General features: G+C 38.4%; 1 protein-coding gene and 1 non-coding gene across 4 annotated transcripts in view; one reads left to right on the top strand and one right to left on the bottom strand.

Annotated features, from left to right (window-relative positions):
• Positions 1–23,356, top strand: part of n4bp3 (NEDD4 binding protein 3) — a 39,292-nt gene extending 15,936 nt beyond the window's left edge. For 2 of the 3 annotated variants that reach the window (XM_046859536.1, XM_046859537.1), the window contains exons 2-6: positions 17,805–18,251; positions 18,971–19,522; positions 21,216–21,479; positions 22,258–22,455; positions 22,541–23,356. In XM_046859536.1, coding sequence (XP_046715492.1) covers positions 17,838–18,251; positions 18,971–19,522; positions 21,216–21,479; positions 22,258–22,455; positions 22,541–22,894 — 1,782 coding nt within the window. In that variant the 5' untranslated portion in view covers positions 17,805–17,837 and the 3' untranslated portion in view covers positions 22,895–23,356. The remainder of the gene's footprint in view (positions 1–17,804; positions 18,252–18,970; positions 19,523–21,215; positions 21,480–22,257; positions 22,456–22,540) is intronic. The other variant, XM_046859538.1, reaches the window with a different exon arrangement.
• Positions 6,259–6,330, bottom strand: trnae-uuc. Its single transcript has one exon. It is a non-coding gene; the product is annotated as a tRNA-Glu (tRNA).
• Positions 23,357–23,627: the final 271 nt, after the last annotated feature.

Raw genomic sequence — 23,627 nt, 5'->3', positions numbered from 1 at the left:
ATTTAGTCATGTGTAAATCGTGTGTTTTGTTTTGGTTTGCTGAAGCGCACACTGAGCCTTACATATTTCCCCACTTTCCCTTCCCTTCCAAGGCAGACAGAATGAAACTTGTTTCAGCTCTTCTGAAACTGATTTGAATTGGAAATGAGTTTCACAAACATTTCGGATGGCAGAAATGCAACATGGGCACTTGTTTACCTAAATATCTGAAGCCATAAAGTAATTCTTTCTACTATAAAGTTGATTATGTCCTGAATGTTACTGTGATATAAGCAGAACTTTTTCCTGTACATTCAGAGTCAAGAATGTAACAGGGACGTGGTATAAAGGAATGAACTTCCACTTAATCTTAAGTTCTTCATAGTCAGTTCTTGTTTTAAATAAATATGACAGAAAATTTTTAGACTGACTGTATTTATAGTGTGTGTAATGAACCAGTATTCAGTATATTGACCTATACTGAGACTCAGTATGTCTCGTGCTTTGTCGGTATGAAGGATCCATCGATCTCAGGACGCACACGAACCTCCAGATAAAATCTTTGATCTTTGACCAGTAGGTGCAAATTCCTTATGGCCAATTCCATGTGAATAAAAGAAAAAAACCCAATGACCATTGATTTGACTTTTGATTTGCTTATTCAAGCCTTCTTGGGGCGAGGTGATGTGGGTGTGTGCTATTCTGCAAATTCTGCACTGCAACTGATGTGTTCTAATGTATACCTGGCAACCCACCCCAAGTGACCTTGTCCAGATTCCCATTCACAAAGCCCTAGAAGCATAGGAAGAGCGTAGGAACTTACATATATATATACATTTATAGACCAGCTCAGTGCAGACGATGAATATGAAATGTAGAACACCACTGTGCAGAGAAATGAACTAAAAATGTCTAGTGACCATCAGGGGACTGGACAGATCGTGTACTATTTATCCAATATCTAATCAAACGAAACATTTTTTTTCTATAGCCGACTATAGTGTATGTTTACATATCAATCCCAATCCTTTGTTTTCCTCTTGTTACAGGATAATAGGGGTTTAGGGGTAAAAATGCCTATAACACAAAATTATTAACTCATTATAATTTTTTTTTCCAGTTATATTAATTATTAGTGTTAGTTGTAAGACTTGGAAGAGCCAGACTGGCTCTTTTTTCAGACTGGTTTTAGTTCCTCTCTGCTCTGCTTATCTCAGCTTTACAGCTCCTATTTAATGATTACCCCAGTTGTAATGTGAGGAATTCCATTTTTCCCTTCACTTATCTCACTAGCTACCCATAAAGAATGCCCCGCTCCACCACTCCACGTTTTCCAGAGCCAGCGGCAAAGCGAGACGGACGCTTACTTATTTCTGTAAAAATAAAAGATTGCGAAAAAATATCTCAAATCTCTGGAATAGAGTTTTAAAATAAATCTTTGTTTTTATTTTTACAAATATTAGCTAAGGTAGCTAAGCAGATGTTCTTATGTATTCAAGCAAAAAAAATTAAAATACAATCAAACCTCAGATCTTAATTTGAATAGTTGTGAGCTAGCCAGAGACCACACTAGAATTTTACACTGCAGTGAAGGTTAAATGCCTTTCTGAAGAACGGTTTAGACCAGCAATTTTCTTGCCAGCTTGTGTTTATTAGCTTGTTTGGTCATTTAGTTATTTATTTATTAGTTGTTATCCAATTCGGATGCCTACCCTTCTGGGGACCTCTGTATGAAGTCTACATTAAGCTGGGATCAGTCCATGCCATCGGCTATCAAATAAACTTTGGAACTTGTAATAAACTTAGTTGGAGGTTTTCTTGACTGAACATCCTAATGCCTGATTGGTAGGGAGTTTGTTTGATTAAATAAACTATGACATGATTGGTTGGGAATTTGCAAGACTGAACATATTGATACCTGATTGTTTGGTAGTTTTTGCTTAACTGAAAAACATAATTGGTTGGGAATTAGTTTGAACATACTGCGACCCGATCGGTGGGTAGTTTGTTTGATTGATATTATTTAGACCTGCTTGATGTTCAATAAAGAGTTTGCTTGACTGAACATGCTAATGCCTGATTGGTTGAGAGTTTTGTTTGACTAAACATATTGACACCTGATTAGTTGAGAGTTTGTGGGTAGGAACATATTGGGACCTGGTTGGTAGTTTGATTGACTGAAATTATTTAGACCTGACTAGATGGGAGTTTGATTAAACATATTGAGACTTGATTGGTTGGGAGTTTTTGTTTGGCCATACTGAAACTTGATTGGTTGGTAGTTTGTTTGCCTGAAATTATTTAGACTTGATTGGGAGTTTTGTTTGACTAATCATACTAAAATTTGTTAAGAGGTCGTTTGAACATACTAAGATGTAATTGGTTGGGAGTTTGCTTGACTGAATATATTGAGAGCTGATTGTTTTGTAGTTTACTTGACTGAATATATTAAAAAAATGATTGGCTGGAGTTGGTTTGTTTGAACGTATTGAGACCTAATAGGTTAGGAGTTTGCTTGGCTGAACAAATTAACACATGATTGGTTGGGAGTTTGTTTGCTTGAACAGACTAAAACATTACTGGTTGGGAGTTTGTTTGAACATACTAAGACATGATTGATTGGGAGTTTGAATGACTGCATATATTGACACCTGATCGGTTGTGAGTTTGCTTAAGTGTACATATTGAGACCTGATTATTTGAGAGTTGGTTTGACTGAACATTTTAAGCGTACATATGTTTGTTTATATTGAGAAACAGTCAAAGCACACATCAAACATCTTACTTATTCGTACGCATACAAAGGGAGCACAACCAGAGCTTACTGGAAAGCATGAAAGTGCGGTCTGTAGGCTTTCTTCTGGCAGATTGAAGTGCAGAATGATTGATTGGGTGAAGAAGTTTTAAAGCCGTAGCTGGGAGCCATCCACAGATCCAGACTCACATTCTCACTGTCACAACTTTAGTTTTACTGAAAAATGTATAGTAGTGTTTTATGGTGAATATCTGAACAATAAGTCGAGTTATGCAAATGAAGTCTGTTATCGTTACGCCAGACGGGTCAGTTATCAATTATTAATGCATTTACAGTTATCTCAATAGCAGAGATGTTTGCACAGCAATTATATAATCATTAAAAGACCTGAGTGTGTGTTTGTGTATATATGTGCTTTTGTCATATATGCTTTAAATCAGTTTTTTGTTTAAACATGATACAGTAAGCATGCAGCATGTCTGGAACTCGGGTGTCGGAAAAACATACTCAAACACAATCCATTTCATTAGACTTGATTTGTTCAGTGATGGATAAACCGTGCAGTTGCCAGAGATCCACTTTGCTGCAGTACGAGATGATGCAGAGGGATAAGTGCTCCCGTGGTCGTCCTGCATTTGAGTAATGAAACACGTGAAATGTGGCTCCTGTCCAGATTTTCTCGGCTTACTCATTAGAAAAGTGGTCGTGTTTTTTATTTCAGAAACTTTCAGATCACCGGTGTAGAGATCGCTTAGAATATCGGTTTCAAATACTTTTTCTTAATTCTGTTATTATTTTATATTGCAATTACATTTTATTACAGTGTAAATTCTGTTTATCTTTTTTCTCATCCTATCATTATTCTTTTACATTTGTCTACTATTCTACATTTTATGTCATGTGCTGGTCGCAAAAGCATTTTACTACATGCCACATTGGGTATGGTTGTGTACGTGACAAATGTAATCTGAATGCAGATTTGGACTAATATATTGTAATATGCTGGGTAGTTTGCTTGACTGACATACTGACACCTGATTGGTTGGTAGTATGCTTAAGTGAACAAACTGCAACCTGATTGGTTTGTAAATTGTATGACCGAAAATATGGAGATCTGGTTGGTTGGTAGTTAGCTTGAAGGAAAATATTGAGACCTGATTGGTTGGTAGTTTGTTTGACTGAACATATTGAGACCTGATTTGCTTTAAGATTGCTTTACTAAAAACTATTGAGACGTGATTAGTTCTAAATTTGTATTCTTTAAAATAATTATTACATTTTATATCACTTGTTTGTCGCAAAACCATTTGCATGCCGTATCGAGTACGTTTGTGTATGTGACAAATGTAATTACAATTTTTAATTATACGAAAGGTTTGGACTTTATTGTTTGAGTGATATGCTGTATATCTGTGCTAAATGTGTAGATATGTAACATGTAATGATCACAAAACCTGGACATGGAGATCAAAAGGCATCGGATGATTCTGACAGCGGCCCAGATTATCGGTGTGTGTGTGTGTGTGTGTGTGTGTGTGTGTGTGTGTGTGTGTGTGTGTGTGTGTTGTGAGTGGTGACATGGTCATGGATTTAATGTGTTGAAACAGCACTAGTGTTCCTCAGGGGAAGGAGCATGGTAAAAGTTAAAAGGTTTAATGTTCTCAGAGTGGCCTTGTCATGCTCTAATCAACACACACACACACACACACACACACACACACACACACACACACACACTGCATCTTGGGTTTAAATAACCTTATCGTCTACCGCTAGCTAATCGTCTACCGTTACGAGGCTACATGATGCGCACTGGATTCGGGCAAATAAATTTTTTTAAGTGAATATTATTTGTATTATTTTTTTATTACTTAATACAAACTATTGTATACAGTATTTTGATTATTTTAATTTGTTTTAGTATATTTTATTGTTTATTTGATAGTATTTATAGCTCTTACATCATTAGGAGTTTTGCGTAGTCAATAACGAACACAGTAACAACTTACGAACAAATTCATGGTACAAAAGCTCGTTCGGAACGTAACTCATTTGTAAGGTGGTGAGCGTCTGTATTTGTTTTCTTGTAGCGGGAAAATCCTGGGGAAATGATATAAATATATTGCAATGTATAAATAAAATCATATTGCCATGTATGAAATTAGATGTTTTTTTATCAGTTTGCTTCTATTTTTTATTTTATTTTATCATTAATATATATATTTTTTTTGTAAGTGCTGAACAAATCTAAATCATTGTTTTGCTCAGCTCAATTGTAAATCCGATACCCATAAATCACTATATACATTATTTGGACAAAAAAAAATATGGACACCGGACTTTTCCAGCCAGATGTGATTCTTGCCCAAACTGTTTTCATAAAGTTGAAGGCACACAATTGTATAGGACGTCTTTGGATACGGGAGCATTGCATTTTCCATTCACCTTAACTAGGAGACCCAAACCTGTTCCAGCATGACAAAGACATGGAGATATGCCCTACATGGCTGGAAGTGGAAGATCTTCTGATATAGAGCTCTGAACTTAATTCTATTGAACACCATAGAGATGAATGCAAAAGCTGCCTGCACTCCAGGCCTCCTCACCTCACCTACATCAGTACCTTAATTTACTAACACCCTTGTGGATGAATACATTTTTACAAATTTCCATAAAATCTAGTGGAACATCTTCACAGAAGAGCGGAGGTTATTATAACAGAAAATGGAGACTAAATGTGAAATTAAATGATCAAAAAGAAGGACATACAAATCTTATGGTCACGAACCTTTTTTTCGCATAGTGTATAATAAAACACTATATCATTTATCTCAATCAGCAGACGTGGTGTCGGTATCTCGTCCGCTTCAAAAACAAATACCGTTGTAGTGCCGGCATACTTTTCAGATTGGGTTTACACTGAGGTTATACGCTACAAGCTAATTATTGTTATGTAAAGATTATACAGTGTATCATCACATTCCCCATCAGTCCTGTATGATTATCTTGAACCAATGACTCCACCAGGTAAGTAGTAACAACAAACTGGGACAATGTCTGTTCAGGTTCACCGTAACCCTTATAGACAGTCTGATACACATGCATGCCATAACACAGATAACAGCAAAGATTAAAGCCTGACATGTGACGTGTCTCCTGAATAAGCAACTCTCCGGACGAGACGGAGACACGGCGAAACTACTCGTGCTGAGTATCGCCATCATGACCTCGTTAATCATGGGGGGAAAAATGACAGCAAAAGAGTAAATTCGACCAGAGAAGCAATCGGAGTATGAGGGTGCAGTATAACAAGCACAGGCTTAACTGTTGTAGGTGTAGTGTTCACAATTGTCTAAAAAATACATTAACCGCTCTCTAAAACTTTCTTTCGGCTTCTCCCATTAGGGGTCTCCACAGCGGATCATCCGCATGTTTGATTTGGCACATGTTTTTACGCTGGATGCCCTTCCTAACACAACCCTGCCCATTTATCCGGGCTTGGGACCGGCACTAAGAGTGGTTGGTTTCCTGACCAGGGATCGAACCCGGGCCACAACGGTGAAAGCGCCGCATCCTAACCACTAGACCACCAGGGACCCTAAACTTTCTTTCGGCTTCTCCCATTAGGGGTCTCCACAGCGGATCATTCGCATGTTTAAATTGGCACATGTTTTTACGCTGGATTCCCTTCCTAACGCAACCCTCCCCATTTATCTGGGCTTGGGACCGGCACTAAGAGTGGCTGGGGTCGGTTCCCTGACCGGGGATCGAACCTGGGCCACAGCGGTGAGAGCGCCGCATCCTAACCACTAGACCACCAGGGACCCCCTAACCGCTCTCTAAAATGTTCATTAATTCCTAATCACCCACTGATTAACTTCATGTTACACTATATGAATAAAAGGTTTGTGGACACCTGACTGTAAGTTTGGTATGTGCTTTTTTGTTTCAACATCCCATTCCACATTAAGTCCATATTTGCTCTCATTATAACCTCCACTCTTCTGGGAAGAGATGTTCCACTAGATTTTATGGAGATTCATACAGCCACAAGGGTGTTAGTAAAGTCAGGTACTGATGAAGGGTGAGATTTAATTCAATAAAATGTTATTTCTATAGCACTTTTCACAATAGACATTGTCTCAGAGCAGCTTTATGGACTGTAAGAATTCACAAAGTTGACTTGTATTTAAACGTATGTGTATTTACTCCCGATGAGCAAGCCCGGGGCATTTAAATCCATTAGATGGTATGAGGAAGAAACCGTGAGAGAACCTGGACTCAAACCCATCCTCAGAGTGTGATTATAAACCATTAAAATGTTACAAACACCAGAGTGAAGAAAGAAATATAATGAGCACCGAAGTGTGTGATTGTGAGTAATGTCCTGTCTACTGTCTTATGAAGTTGTGAAACCAGGAGCACCTCAGCAACTCATACATTAGCTCAACATCTGAGAGTTTCAACACCAACTCCTTTATGCCACATCCTTAAATTCTTCAATGATGAAGTTCAGAAGGCCTGGGGTGCAGCGTTCCAACTCATCTCAAAAGTGTTAACAGGGTTGTAGCTCTAGCGCAGAAGATTTTCCACCATATCCAACCCATGTAAAGTATATCTTCATGGAACTGGCTTTTATACAGGGGCATTGTCATGCTGGAACAGGTTTGGGTCTCCTAGTTCAAATAAAGGCAAAATTTCATGCTACACCTTTAGAGGTCACAGTTTGGAGAAGAACCACAAATGGGTGGAAAAGTCAGTTCTCCTAAATCTTTTGTTTCTTATAGTGTATCTTCAGCATGTTTCCAGTTTCCCTGTGATGCCAATCAATCATTTGATGCCTCATTGACTCTGGAAAGCCTTTTCTTTGCATCGTCAGCGTCCTCGATTGTGTTCGTTTGCCACGTCACACACAAAACACAGATGATCAATGGCCTTTTCGGTGGTCGAAAGTCAACAAATCAGCTGATTGATTAGCTCTATTAGAAAGACTGAAGCTACGAGTTGAAGTCTCGAAGACCTGACAGGTCAAACATCTAAGACATGTGTGTTTTCTTCAGGTGTTTTTAACAGTCTGCAAAGGCTTCTTAAAGCTTGAGGCCAGATTTCACAGGAAGTCGTTTTCAGAAAGGAAACATCATCACGTAAAACCACACCAGGAAGTGAACACAAGTGATATTTTTAGAAGAACATGAAACCAGGAGACGATGAGCGGCAGGTTTGAACCCGCTCTCTTTTTTCTTTGGAAGCACGCATGGAATTCATGGAATTACTACTGAAACTTCAGGTGCTTCTCATATGTTGAGCCATAGATGCGTTGTGAACGTGATCAATCTTGTGTACGTCAATGGAATTTGCCAGACCCCTTTATCCAGAGCCACGTAATACAACTAAGCAGTTGAGGGATATGGGACTCGCTCCAGCTTGGTGGTGCTGGGATTTGAATTTACAACCTTCTGATTAGAAGTCCAACATCTTAACCACTGGGCTACTCCTTCACTTTATTGTCTTGTGTACAAAGCTTTTGAGAATTGCTATTAAGAGAATGCAGTGAGACTACAGGTTTGTGATACATGAATCTCATGTTACACCAAACTAATTCCACTCAAATCTTTTCCTGTTTGTTTGTTTGTTTAAAGCTGTACCAAGATTAATTAAAATAATTACCTAAAGTGGCTCATTACCTGTTATAAGATTCGAGAGTTTAATGTCATACATGCAGTCTGTTACATTATCAAGGACATAAAGGGACATTTTCAAGGACATAAAGGGAAAAAAATTGATGCGCATACAGAGTGGTATTAAAAAGTTTCGAGACGAGTTGTTTATTTATCTACGATTCCACACTATCACCTTGAATATAGTCCCCTTTCACAGCTATACATCGCTCCCAGCATTCCTGCCACTTCTTTAATGTGTCCTGGAAGTCTTCTTTTCGAAGCGCGTCAATCATCTTTCTGCAATTCGCACCAGATATCATGAATGAATGGTGTCAAAACGGCAACCTTTGAGCTTTATTTTCATCTTCAGGAAGAGGTCGAAGTCAGCAGGAGCCAAATCTGGTGAGTAAAGAGGGTGCGGAAGTGAGATCACGTGGATTGTTCTCCAACGATCATCATGCACAAGTCGCCGAATGGTTTCCACATTTTCGGGGGGGTCGAGCTTGTTGAGTCCGTCTTCCTGATTTCTCGTCTTCTTCCGTGCGACTCGTTGCAGCATCGTCATATGTCAGACGTGACGTGCCGAACGGCTCCATGGCAGATTTGTCCTGTTTCACCCTGAAATTTCACGTTTGCTCTTTGTTCTAACTCGCCGTCCGTGATGAAATCCCAGACGTGGTAATGCACGTGGTTGGAATAGCACCACTTTTGGATACTACCACATATGTAATATGTTCAGTGTATAATATAAAAATATAAGACGTGCATGTGCGGAGGTAGATTCAGTGCTGTCCAGGTTGTTATTAACATTGTAATAGGGTGTATGTGTGTGTGTGTGTGTGTGTGTGTGTGTGTGTGTGTGTTCACAGTGTATCCAAAAGAGTATTTGAATTGTAAATGTGATTGTGTATTTGTGTGTAGAAAGAATGGGATTAGAGGCTAATGTGTGTCTGCAGTGATGGTGCAAGCCTGAGTTTTACCACCTGGCCAGTAAAAGTGCAGGAGTCGATCTATTATTAACTAACCAACAAACTAAAATAACTAACAAATTAACTAACTAGCTAGAATTCCCGATTCATCAAGTCTAGGGTTAGGTGCCACCCACCGATAAGTTACTATAGCAACCAGTAGTAGAAACATGTAATGATGATTTTGTAGTACTAATTCCATTTAACTGAAAATTGATTAAGAACACTCAAACAGATAAGAGAATTTTCGAGAACCATACTGTATAATAGCAGAATATTTAGGACTGGATGGAACGAGTGCTGTTTCAAACTAAGGTGTGTCCTCAAAGTAGGTAGATAATGGGGTGTGTGTGTGTGGTGGAAGGAGGAGTTAGGCAGCTGTCTGGGTTCTAAATCAAAGCACAGCCATCGTCGGCTCTTTAAACCACGCTTTTACAACCCCATGCAGAATTTTTTATGTCGTGAAAGATTTGTGGCCCTCTTTAAAAGCCATCTCTCGCCTCATGCTTCAGATCTGTCGCTCCAGGCTTTGCGCTATCAGACTACAACTCAGACGTTCTTTACACTTCTCTACACTTTCCAACAAACCCAGAGGTTGTTGAGAGAGTTTCAAGGCACAGGGATTTTCCAATTTCTCCATCTGGAATGGGATTTCCATTTATCACAGCTTAAACATTGAACTGAACTAAGATAAAGACGACATCTAACCTCATTAATCTGTTACAATTTCATAATTTCATAGCACTTTATACAGCAACATGTGGGTCATTAATATATTATAGTTTAGGTCTATTGATTTGGGTCACTAACAAATCACCAGCATCGTAATTTACTAAACCTGTGATCAAACGGAACATTTAATATGGGGAAAGAAAAGGAAAATGAAATCTAAATTTGTGAAAATAGTTTTTTCACACTTGCCATTTATGTGAGGAAAGCTTGTTTATTTGTGTCATTTTTTTTTTTATGTGAAAGTCAAAATTAATATTTGATTCCATAAAAAAAGTAAAACTGAAATGTCACTTTTCAGATTTACAATGTAAAAAATGTCCTTGTTATATTTAATTTCAATATAAGCGAATAGTAATATATAAACAAATATATATACAGTGGAACCCGGTTATGTCGATGTCCTAGGGGGTCGCCAAAAAGCATCGAGATAACCGATGATCGAGATAAACGAAAATCAAAATGGCGGCAATATATTAACGTGCTTGAAATTTCTTTATGTACATGATGTGTGTTAATAAATGAGAATGTGCATGCACGTGTTTTTGAAGGGTTTTTTTACACAACAGCGTTGCCGCGATTTGTTTGATGAAGGCATGCTATAAAAATACATACAGTACATGTTTATCTGTCAGGACTCCACCTGCCACGCCCCTTCGCCCCCTTCAGCGTGTCAGGTGCTTTTTTGGCCGCTTTCTCTGAAGCTCCCGGCTTCAATTGCGCACATATGGTGCTCGTTTATCATCATCACCAGCTCCTATTTAAACTTCCACACTCTCACTGTCCGTTATTGTTGGTATATGTTGGTTCACGGCGGTCGTTGTTATCGCGCATGCGTATCCCGGTACATGTCTTCCCACCGGCACTCTCTCAACGGCTGCGCTTTTCTTCCCAAAGCCACGCCGCGCCCCTACTAACACTACGAACACTAGCACTAACTAACAGCAGAGATTCACCAGTATACAATACAACACCTGTAGCAGCTGTAAACCTTGATTTTTCCGCCACTTCCGCGAGTTCTTCTGCGGCTGCACCGAGATAACCGACGTTAAATGGCAAATTTTTCCCCCCTTGTGCTCGAGATATTTGGGTTCGGCGACATAAAAAAGTCGAAATAACCGATAAAAAATGCTTAGAAAAAGCGAGAATTTGGCGGTTCCACTTCAAAAACGTCGACTTAATAGGGTTGTCGAGGTAACCGAGGTCGAGATAAGCGGATTCCACTGTATTACCAAATTGAATATTGTTAACGCTATTGCTAGTCATTTTGCTCATTTTTCTAATTTCAGAAAAAACTAAATTCTAATTCTGCCAAAAATCTTAATAATAAATAAATAAATAATAAAGATCAAATAAATAAATCATAATAAGGATCATACAAAAAAATAGATAAAACATATTAAAGATCAAATGAATAGATAAATAATATTATTTGTGATTATAAATCCATAATAGAACAATTTTATACATATTGGTGATTTTAATTAACCAGTATGTAAAATAAAATAATCAATAAATGAATAAATTAATTCATTTATTTATTGGGTTAATCTTAAAACAAGACTAAAGTTGTCCTAGCACACACACACACACACACACATACATACATACATACATACAACAAAATTAACACATTAATAAGGTGTTTTCAATAGTGTATTAATAACTAATTTTATTCCCGGGTGATTAATGCAGCACAAATTTCTGTTTCATTTCTGATCATTTTTGTTAAATATTTAAAATAAATAAATATAAAAGAGCTGAAATTGAACCTTTAACACAACACACGTTTATTCACAACATCCTTTCTTTACTCAGACATTTTAAAAAATAAACTTTACAAAAAATGTATTTTTAATAACTAAACATTTATTTTACTGATGAATTAAGTCTCAAATCAGCACCAAAATCCGTCACGATGCAACACATCCGGCAATTAAAAACGTCCGTGTGGAAACATAGCAAAAGTTCCATTTGGTATCCTGATGACACCATATTTATTTTACAACATTTACAAGAATATTTTGTCTTCATGCTCTACGTTAAGTTTAGTATCACTAATAATAAACATACATTTGTATAAAGCATCAATATTTGTTCAAGCCCATGTTGATTAGAGTATAAAAAACTTAAAAGTATTAATTTAAGGATCATATATATATATATATACACACACACGATCACTCCATCACACACTGCTTACTCTCTCTCTCTCTCACACACACACACACAGACACACACACACACACACACACACAGCAGCCATTTCCCTCTACACATCAACATTAAGCAGACCTGAGTCACCATCCAGGCTCAATTCAGGACACGTTTATAACGACCTCATCGCATAGTTTCTCACACAGCCAGTGCTCAGAGTTCTCTCATGAATAAAATTATGACTTTTTTTTTTATTTATCTGGCCAGGCTAATAGACTTTCTCATGAGCCATTGGTGATGAGTGTCAGCTCTCACATAGCACACAATCACTCCATATAAAAATCTCAATATTTCCTTATCTGAATTGAAATGATGCCAGCATGGTTGCACAATCTATTGGTTCTCACACTCTTCACTGAGATGTTATGGGTCGTGTCGCACTGGTATATTGCGCAAGGTTAAAGTAAGCAAATAGTTCAGTTTCAGTCTTCGGATTGGTAAACGTCCGACATTCTCTAAAGAAAGTTACCTTTCTGAAATACATTTCCTGTCCGATATTTGCTCATAAATGTTCCCTGTCCGACATTTGCTTTTAGAACATTCCCTGTCTGACACTCACTCGAGAATGTTTCCTGTCCAAAACTCGCACAAGAACTTTTCTTTTACAACACTCAATCAACAAAGTTCCCTGTCCAACACTCGCTCAAGAAAGTTCCCTTTTTGACACTCGCTTGAGAATGTTCCCTTTTTGACACTCATTTCTAGAAAGTTCTCTGTCCGACATTTGTTTTGAGAAAGTTACCTGTCCGACATTCGCTCGAGAATGTTCGTTGCCCGACGCTCACTTAAGAATGGTAACTGTCCGAAACTTTCTCTGTTCGACTATCGTTTTAAGAACGTTGCGAGTCCGATACTCGCTTCTAAAATATTCCTTGTCTGATTCACGCACAAGAAAGCTACCTGTCTAACTTCAGTAAAACGTTCATGATGTCTGTAGATAAATGTCCTCCTTAGATGCTAAAAACTAAACTCAATGCAAAGTAAATACTGTAAACTCAGGAACGGGATTCTTGAGCTTACAACACATCAAATTGCTTGGAGATTAACCTCTGTGTCCATCACAAAACTGTAGTCTTTTTCAAGATTACATATTAACTAGTGGACCAATGAAATGCCCAACTCAGAAAAACAATCTTTGTTATAGATTATTTGGGCCAACACCGAGCTTTTCACCCAAACAGAAAGCATTCATCGCGTTTTGCCTTGTAAAAGCTGCTCTGATGATTAAGATGAAGTCTAATTGCTCAGCCTGAACACTAAGTACTTGTGTTATACGGTAAAGATGACTCCCTTGAGGACAAATCACCACGCTGACATATTTTTAGGGCTGGAACAAAATCAGCTGAGTAACAAAAACAATATGCGAGAACTTGCTCAAACCGGATTCTTATATTATTTATGAACGTGCTTACAGGGGCTGAAAAGGACTGGAGGAATTCCACTGAAGTGAAGGTATAGATAACAGGTCAAAAACTTACTTGGTTATAGGTGGAAGCCCAAATTCTACTATTTAAAAAAATGACATTTTATTGCTCATCTACAGTAAAATGTTTGGCTGCTAAAGTGAAATAATTGGATGCTAAGCTGAAATGATTACACATTACGTGAAATGATTGGACAATAAGCTGAAATAATTAGACACTAAAGTAAAATGATTGGATGCTTAGTAGAAATGATTGGATGCTAAGCTGAAAAATTGGATGCTATATTGAAATAATTAGACACTAAAGTAAAATGTGTGAACACTAAGTAAAATGATTGTATGCTAAAGTCAAATGATAGGATATTAAAGTGATTGGATGCTAAGCTAATCCGATTGAATGCTAAAGTGCAATGATTGGATGCTAAGATGAAATGATTGGACACTATATTGAAATGTTTGGATGCTAAATTGAAATGTTTGGGTGCTAGAGAGCAGTTAATTGAGATGACTGGATGTTAAAGTGAAATTATCAGTCGATAAAGTAAAAAGCTTATACACTAAAGTGAAATGATTGGATGCTAAGCTGAAATAATTGGACACTAAAGTGAAATGATTGGACAATAAGCTGAAATAATTAGACACTGAAGTGGAATGTGTGAACACTAAGTGAAATGATTGGATGCTAAAGTCAAATGATAGGATATTAAAGTGATTGGATGCTAAGCTAATCTGATTTAATGCTAAAGTGCAATGATTGGATGCTAAGTTGAAATGATTGGACACTATATTGAAATGTTTGGATGCTAAATTGAAATGTTTTGTTAGCCAGCAGTAATTAGATGCTAAGTAGAGATGACTGGATGTTAAAGTGAAATTATTGGTCGATAAAGTAAAAAGCTTATACACTAAAGTGAAATGATTGGATGCTAAACTGAAATAATTGGACACTAAAGTGAAAGGATTGGATGCTAGAGTGAACTTGTTGGACATCTTTAGCGGGAGGAGAAGAAAGGGAAGAGAGCATTGAGATTTGTAATGGTTACTTTCTAAGGTTGGCATAACAATGTAATGTATAATAAGTAGAAATACAATATAATACAAATAAAGTATCAAAAATAATAGTTATAGTTACTGATCAGTTCAAATTGGCGAAGCTGCCGAGTCTGAGGGTTACAGATACTCCTTCCACTGGGGAAAAACACTGGTGTGCATTGTGGGTGTTTTGGCTTTTATGGCACTGCAGAGGCAATAGCTGATATTTATGAGTCTGGAAAACGAGAGAGATCAAAGTGAAATCAATACACAGCCTTAATGAGGCACTCTGAAAAGATGAGGTGGTGTGGGAGAGAAAGTCAGAGAGGGGTGGATATGCGGCAGTGTGGGGGATCCCCAGGATGTTCTAAAACCAATACAGGAGTTAAAGTGGTCTCTGAAACACGCATGATGCTCTGGTGCATTTGTTCGGTTGTTTTTACAGGTTCTGGGTTTGTGTGGGCGTGTGGATTTTTACATAAGGAGAAAACGCATTTACATTACATTTATAGCATTTTGCAGAAGCTCTCGTTTAGATTTAAGTACAATTATCTCATTTATATACCAAATAATTGAGGGTTAAGGGCCTTGCTCATGGGCCCTACATTGGCAACTTTGGCATTTTTTTTTTTTTTTTTTTTTTTTTTTTAGAAGAAAAACAATTTAGTGATATTAAACTGTCATTTATATCCATTTAAATGTAGTATTGAAATACATTTGTCTATAAATGTTGAATAAACATCTCACAAAAAGCTCTAATATTTAATCCAACAATTATTTTTTCCTTAAAAAGAAATGTTTAAAACATCCCCGTGAATGAGGTACTTCTGAGATTTATTACAGAAAATTAATGAAAATCTTTCTAACCAATCAGATTCAAGTATTTAACAACACAATGGTTTTACAGGATTATAAAAAAAATATATTTGTATTTGTTTGAATATTTCACATCACATGCTTCAGGGTTCCAATTGCCTGTTCAGTGTACAGTTTATAACCTCAACAACAATGAAACTATAATGAACGAACATTCGGTGTCACTAAGATGAGGATGGGTTTCCCTTTTGAGTCTGGTTTCTCTCAAGGATTCTACCTCATTCTATATCAGGGAGTTTTTTTTTGGTGCTGCCACCACTGGTTCGCTAATTAGGGATAAACTTATAGGGTCTAAATGATTATGCTAAAATGTATATCTGTAAGCTATTTATTTCTGTAAATCTGCTTTGAGACAATGTCCATTTTTAAAGGAGTCAAACAGTCACAGGGATTATAGTAGTGTTTGGGAGTATAGTACTGAATGGTAGTGCTTTGTAAAGAGTGAGAGGTTGGTTTTGATGATGGTGATGATGATGATGAGGAAGAAAATAACAACATTCACGTTGACCACATATTTAGCAGCTGAGAGAAACACGGAGGATCCAAATGCCACCCTCTCCACGGCAGGAATTTCAATGAATAAGTGCATGAGAAAATAAAAGGGACAAGAGGTAAGACAGTGGGTGGGTTTGGATAGCTCGCAGCTAGAAAGTGGAAGCGTGGGAGATGTGTTTGCTCTTGAGTTCAAACATTTTAGCGCCGTGCCCGATGAGGGCATTTCTGCAGTCTGGGGAAAAAGCACTCTGGGTGGGTTTTTGATGTATACTTCCAAGTAATCTAGGACTCCCAAGTGCAAGCAGCAGCATGTACGTGGACATGTGGCCTTGCAGTTTTGTTTTGTTGTTTTCGTTTTTTTTCCCTAGTTATGTGGGTGTCACAGCAGCGTTTCATTTCAGAGGTCTTTACTGCCTACACAGCTGCAGTAGAGCAAATCCACCCACATAGTGCTGCCCAGGTTCTATATTACCTAATAATTACTTTTATTTGTGTTGCACCTTGCTTGCACAGATGGATGGTTTACAGTAATTCAGAAAGGCATTTATGTGAGATAAATTAGACAGAAAATATGGGACACTGTGTAATAAAAGCAGAATGCAATGATTTGCAAATCTCATAAATGTATGTTCTATTCAAAATAAAACAAGAAAAATGCATCACAGGTTTAAACTGAGAGTATATACCATTTTATAGAAAAAATAAGGTCATTTTGAATTTGATGGCTGCAAAACGTCTCAAAAAACTGGGACAGGGACATGTTTACCACTGTGTAGCATCCCGTCTTTGGTTCGAAGACCAGTTGCTGAAGTTTTGGTTGAGGAATGTCGTCCCATATGTGTCTAATTCAGGATTCTAGCTGCTCAACAGTTCTGGGTGTCCTTTGTTGTATTTTCTGTTTCATGAAGCGCCAAATGTTTTCAAATGGTGAAACGGTTCTTTAAAGGTTGGTTTATTTTTCCCTTAAAATGCTACATTTCCTTAGTTTTGAACTTTTGATATGTTTTCTAGGTTCTGTTGTGAATAAAATTAGATTTTTGAGATTTGCTAATCATTGCATTCTGTTTGTAATTTACATTTTCCACAGTGTCCCAACTTTTTTGGAATCGGGTTTGGAAGTTAAAGTCTGATATTGTCTCCTATTTAATACAAAGTGGAAATGAGATATGAACATTTGATTTACGAGTTGCCTTTGATATCATTGAGTATGAAGTACAACCTATACCTAGTGCATACATCAGCCAAAATGGAGATCATGCATCGGAAATCAGCACTTTGTAGGAATTTTGTGAGGGTGGTGCCTTTGATGACAAAGATTGAGATCATTAGCCATCTAATGTTTGCATTCTTAGAGATACACTTGACTTGAAGTAATGGAACAAAAATTTTAGATTGATTTACATTTTTTAAGAATGTGGCACTATAGTTCTTTTTTTAGTAATCAACTTATGATTGATGCATTTTAGATGCACTTTGTGTGGGTCTGGCAACATACCCAATCACAACTTATAATTTGTCCAAAAGACATGTCCAATAAAACCAAGTCAGGAGTTGATTTTAGTTTTTATTCAACACCCCTCAAAGCATTCTGCCACAGAACCAAAAAGCATCAGTCAGTTCTTCACTGGTTCCTGATCAGTTCCTTATATCTTTTCAACGTTTGATTTCAGACTTACCATTGGAGCCTCTTGATCCTATAACCAATGGCAACAGTCCAGGCCTTGCCTTTTACCCAAGATCCCAGCAAGAACATCAGTGCTATTTATCCAGCAACTTCTCTGGCATCTGCTGAATGCGTTATGGGTAGTGTGGGCAGTCTGATTGAGAAGCACGACCACACCTCACCCACCAAAGGCAACAAAGCTGTTCCTCAGGTTCCACAGAGGCAGAGCAACTGGCAGAACAGAAAGAACTTAAGCCAGGGAGAGCTGCTGAACTACCTGAACATCACAAAGAAAGAGTCAAAATCAAGCAAACACATTGTCTGCGGCAACTCATCCATCAAGAGGGAGCATTCCAGAGAGGAGGAGAACCTCTACGCCAAGGTTTATCATAAAGACGGCAAAGAGGTGGACCTGGGGAAGAACTCTCTCCCGATAGGTGGCAAGTTTGACAAGGTATGAAAGGGATAAATAGATGTTTATAAAACTAAGTAGCATGATGTTGGATCATAAATCAGTGGGTTAAGATATTGGTCTTTTGATTGGAAGGTAATGAGTTTAAATCCCAGAGCCACTGTTGTGCCCTTGAGCAAGGCCATTACTTTTTCTTGGATCTTTTATGTATGCCCTTATTTTCTTTAGTGTTTCTGCAATACTAGTCTTACCATTCGAAGTAATGTTTGCTTTGTAATGCTTTTTACGACTTTAGAAACGATTGGAATGTAATACAGGGAAATAGCATTCCAGTTTTTCACCAAAATTGCTTTTCGAGTCACATACATTCCCTATTTCATTCACCTGCTAACTTAGTAAGGAATGCTCCTTAAAATGAGAAGGCAGAATGGCAGATGGAGACTAATGCTTTGTCAGTTAGATTTCATGGGTTGTAAATAAAGCATCCAATCGGCTACTGTTATAAAAGCAAGGATATTGTTCTACACTGTCCTACATCAGACTATAATATATCATGTAAATTCTCCTGGTCTGTGCAGCCTGCCTTGCCTGCGTTGAATAAATTTAGCCCCAGAAACAACCACTGGAGCAGATTTATTGAGCGTGCGGTATTAGAGGTATTAGCATAGTTTCAGGACTTGGTCTCTTGATATAATCACTGCTATGAAATGTTCCCTAATACCTCATATACTAATGGGCTATTTTTCTTTTTCGATCCAAAGCCTCGTTTCAGGTCTTCTGCCTTTAAGCCAGTGACTCCAAAGGGCTTTAGCTCAATGCAGAATCTCTACCCGTCCAATTCCGAGGAACTGATGAACGGCAAACACTCTACTCCATTCTACTCCAAAAGCACATCCAAATCTCTATCCACATCTTCCTCATCCTCTTCCCCTTCGCGGGTGGGGACCTGTGCCAACAAGGGAGTCCTGGCAGTGCCACATGAAGAAGAAACAGCCTCAGACTCTGGCCATAACTCTATGAGCAGCCTGCCACCATACCGCCCTCCGTTCCGCCCCCAGCTGGGGCATATTAGCGCCTCCATGGGTCATATTGAGCACATCGGCTTCCTCGAGCGGACTTCAGGAGGCATCGGGGCACTTAGTACGGCCCCTGAGGCCTACGAGCTCTCACACTCTTTGGAGGATGTGGTGAAAGACCTGGAGGAGCGGCTGCAGGAGAAAGAGCATGAGCTGTGGCAGATGAGGAAGAACTTGGATGAGAGCGAGGATGCCATTGCGCAGGTCAACACACTCAACACACATCACGTAAAAGAGGTGATGATTACCAATGCAGGCCAAGATAAAACCCTTTAGATTAATATTGAACTATTAGAGGTGTAAGGTTGACAAAATTCACGGTTTGGTTCATGTTTCGGTTCAACTTCGGTACAGTTACAAATAAAATATAATAAATCAAATTAATCCTTCTTCGTCTTTCGGCTGCTCCCATTAGGGGTCGCCACAGTGGATCATCCGTCTCCATACCCCCCTGTCCTCTACATCTTCTTCTTTCAAACCAACTACCTGCATGTCTTCCCTCACCACATCCATAAACCTCCTCCTTGGTCTTCCTCTTTTCCTCCTTCCTGGTGGCTCCATCCTCAGTATTCTTCTACTGATATACCCCATGTCCCTCCTCTGCACATGTCCAAACCATCTCAATCTCACCTCCCTCACCTTGTCTCCAAAACGTCCTACATGCACTGTCCCTCTAATAAACTGATTTCTAATCCTGTCCATCATCATCACTCCCAACGAAAACCTCAACATCTTCAGCTCTGCTACCTCCAGCTCCACCTCCTGTCTTTTACTCAATGCCACTGTCTCTAATCCATACAACAGTCCTATAAAGCCAATACACTTTATTATTATGTTGATTAAATTGAGTAATCGATATAATAGGTACAAATTAAATTGATTAAATCAAGTGAATAGTTATATAGTTGCAATCCGATTGGGTAATACAGAGGTGTATATAAGTGTTTTTTTGGGGGTTTTTTTTTACATTTAATATCAAATTTTCTAAAGATATGTTGTACTTAATGGTTCGATTTATTTCAGCAGAATTTAACAAATGTCTGCATTTAGGAAACACACAAGTTTATAAATAACTATTTTTTATTTATTCATTTAATTTTTTTATTCATAAATGAATTTATTCCTTCCATCTATCACTCAATTCATTCTTTCACTCCCTTGATATGTGGAATTGTCAGGAATTTCTCCTTTTACTAGAACAAAAATTATTAACCATTATCACATTGAATATCATGTTTATAAGCATCCAAAACGGCTAGCATGTTGAAGCATTAAAGAAAGTACATGAAGGATTATATAAATAAGTAGTCAGGAACTGCTTGCTGGCTCTGGCAAGTAAAAAAACGCCACTTCACTGGTTGGATTTATAGACGCGTCCTTGAAAATGAGTGTTTGGTTGAGTCTGAACATCGACAGGAGAGTGGGGAAAAACTGTAATTCGTCCCTTTCTCATTATAATTTAATTTAATTTAGAGATTTCTTTTTAATCTCGTCATGAGTTCTTTTAGGTACAAAAAGGTGCCATTTTTTACCATTTTTGTTCACAAATATTTTACTGCTATTCCTAACACATATACTGTGTAATCGTCTAATTGCTTACAAAGTCAAACATGCACTGACAAATTACACATTAATAAAATCCAAACATTAATTAAAGACGCCCCATGAGCAAATACCAAGAGCAAAACATCTGCAGAAAACACCTGCGTAGATCATTCCAGGTTAATATGCCGATTGACTCATTTCCCGTTTTATTCATGAAGGGAGTTATGACATATGTATAAAGTAAAAACTCGTCCTAGTGTACAGCAGGGTTCCGATGCCGAGCTCCTCTGCGTATTGAGCATTTCTTGTAATCGTGGTTCGGTCGATGTTGTAGAGACGTGTACAAATCATTATATTTTCCGTCCCCCGTATGTGTGTTTTGCAGGTGTTTGAAGGTAAGCAGCGGCTGTGGGAAAAGGAGGTGTCCGAGCTGAAGCAGCTCTACACCGCTAAGCTACGTCAGGTATCCCAGCAGTCTCAGCGCTCCCAGCGTGCCCTGCAGCTGCAGCTCTACAAGGCTCAGCACGAGCGCAGCCGAGTACAGGATGAACTAAACACGATGCATCGTAAATACCAGAGCCTGCAGAAACAGGGCGGAGCAGAACAGAGCCACGAGCTCCAACCACAGCTTGAAGAGACCCAATGGGAGGTACGTGTTTAAATCTGAACAGCGTACATGTTTGTAAATACACATTTTATGGACGTGCATCATGATAACTGAGGGCAATGTGATTCACATCTTGATGCATAGCCAACGATACGATATATTAAAGGTACATATGAAGCAGCTACCGATGCGATACGATTCATTAATATTTGGATGCAGCGCGGTCCGATTTCTACTCGATTTCTACTCGAACACAATGCGATGTAATGGAAGAAATATGATGTTGTGCAATTCAATATGTTCCAGATAGTTTGCTTTTATTTATTTGATTCAGAAACCCAAAGAAGAAGAAGACAGACAGCAAATTCTCACTAACGCATGGCCCCTTTCACAAACAAGCCTTTGTAGTGCAAAAAAAAAAAAAAAGATTAAATAAAACCAGATGTTCTTTTCCTGTTCCGTCTCCAGGAAGTTACAGCTCTACCTCTGCCATGTTAATCTGTATTCTATGTGACTCTCAGGACACGCCTCGGCCTCCGTAGTGTTGCGATGCGTCAATTTCATGCTAACAGTTTAGCGAGAAGAAATCAATCTACATAAAAGATATTGGTCACAAATTATTGGTCACTTTCTTTAATAATAAAAGTATAGCGCATCTACTAATCATTAAATATAAATAAATTGTTTTTTACTGATGCAAATATGTTCAAAATGATGCAGCACTTTTTCAAATCATTAACATTTATACCGATGCAACTTGGTGAAACTTGATCTTCCCTAATGGAAAGCATTTACATGGTGAACATGGATGTGTGTGCAGGTGTGTCAGAAGGCAGGTGAGATCTCTTTGCTAAAGCAGCAGCTCAAGGACTCCCAAGCCGAGGTGACTCAGAAGCTCAGTGAGATCTTCCTGCTGAAGACACAGCTACGTGAAACACGCAATGAGCTAAGCACCAAAGAGGGACAGCTGGACATGCTGCAACAGGCCCTGCAGGCCTCACGCCGCAAGTGTTCCCTGGTAAGACTGTTTGGGGAATAAACCAGATTCTCAGTACACCATGATGTCCACTGTCCATATGATGGAGTTTTTCCTTTTTTTTTAGGGAAAGTCGATGCAGAACCTATCCTCTTATCAGACTCCGGGCGAGGACAGCGGAACAAGCAGTGCCACAGAGGATCGTCTCCGTGCTGAGCTGCTGCTGGAGCGGCGCCAGAACGAAGCCCAGGCCTTGGCCTTCGACAACGAGCGCAGCACGTGGCAGCTGGAGAAGGAAAAGGTACTCCGCTATCAGAGAGAGCTGCAAGCCAGCTACCTGGAGATGTTCCACAAAAACGAGAGCCTGGAAAGAGAACTTCAGCAGCTCCGAGAAGGCAGGGTCGGAGCGGTAGGGGGCGGGGCTATAGCCGAGCCCTCAGGTCTTCCCTGGATTGAAAGGATCGAGTCCTCGGAAATCTAAATATATGCATACATGTAGTATGCAGTTTGTCTATATGTGAATATCAGAGTGTAAAAAAATGTAAATGAGCGAATAAGATAAAAAAAAAAGCAATGCTTTTCCTGATTTTCTTCAAATGTTTATATCTAAACAAATGTAAATGTATTCGTTTTGATTTAGAAAACGATTTCAAAATGTTACAGCGTGTCCTGGAGTTTACAGAGGGATTTCATTTTGATGTGTTTCAATGTGATTCGATGTGATTTCAATCTGATTAGACACATTTTTTTACCATATTTTCCAAAGTTTTTACCAAAGGAGGTCTGATGATGGACATTTTGTAAATCGAAAAGGAAACCCTGTTGTGAGTAAATGTCGAATTACCCCCTCCTTTTATTAACACCAGTTTCCAGAAATAACAGGTTACATGTACACGGATATACATGTCAGCTGACACGCAATAAAAAAAAACCTTATGGCCTATCAGGACTCTCTGCTCTATTTCTTTTTATTAACCCTTATGGATAAACATAGTGATTATCTTCTAGTTTTTTTTTCTGTCCTCTAGATCCAAACAAAAAATGGCTTAAAGCAGAATACTTAAAGGAAGCGAATAAACTAAGTGGTAGCTCAGTTGTTAAGATGTTGGACCTCTGATTGGAAGGTCATGAGTTCAAATTCCAGCACCACCAAATTTAACCCTCAAATGCCGGGTTGGATGGATGGGATAACAGTAAGTTTTTCTGGATAACAG

This window comes from Silurus meridionalis, chromosome 10, assembly GCF_014805685.1.
Source record: "Silurus meridionalis isolate SWU-2019-XX chromosome 10, ASM1480568v1, whole genome shotgun sequence".
Classification (NCBI taxonomy): domain Eukaryota; kingdom Metazoa; phylum Chordata; class Actinopteri; order Siluriformes; family Siluridae; genus Silurus; species Silurus meridionalis.
The sequence above is the reverse complement of the archived record's forward strand: the minus strand, read 5'-3'. Positions and strand labels throughout refer to the sequence as shown.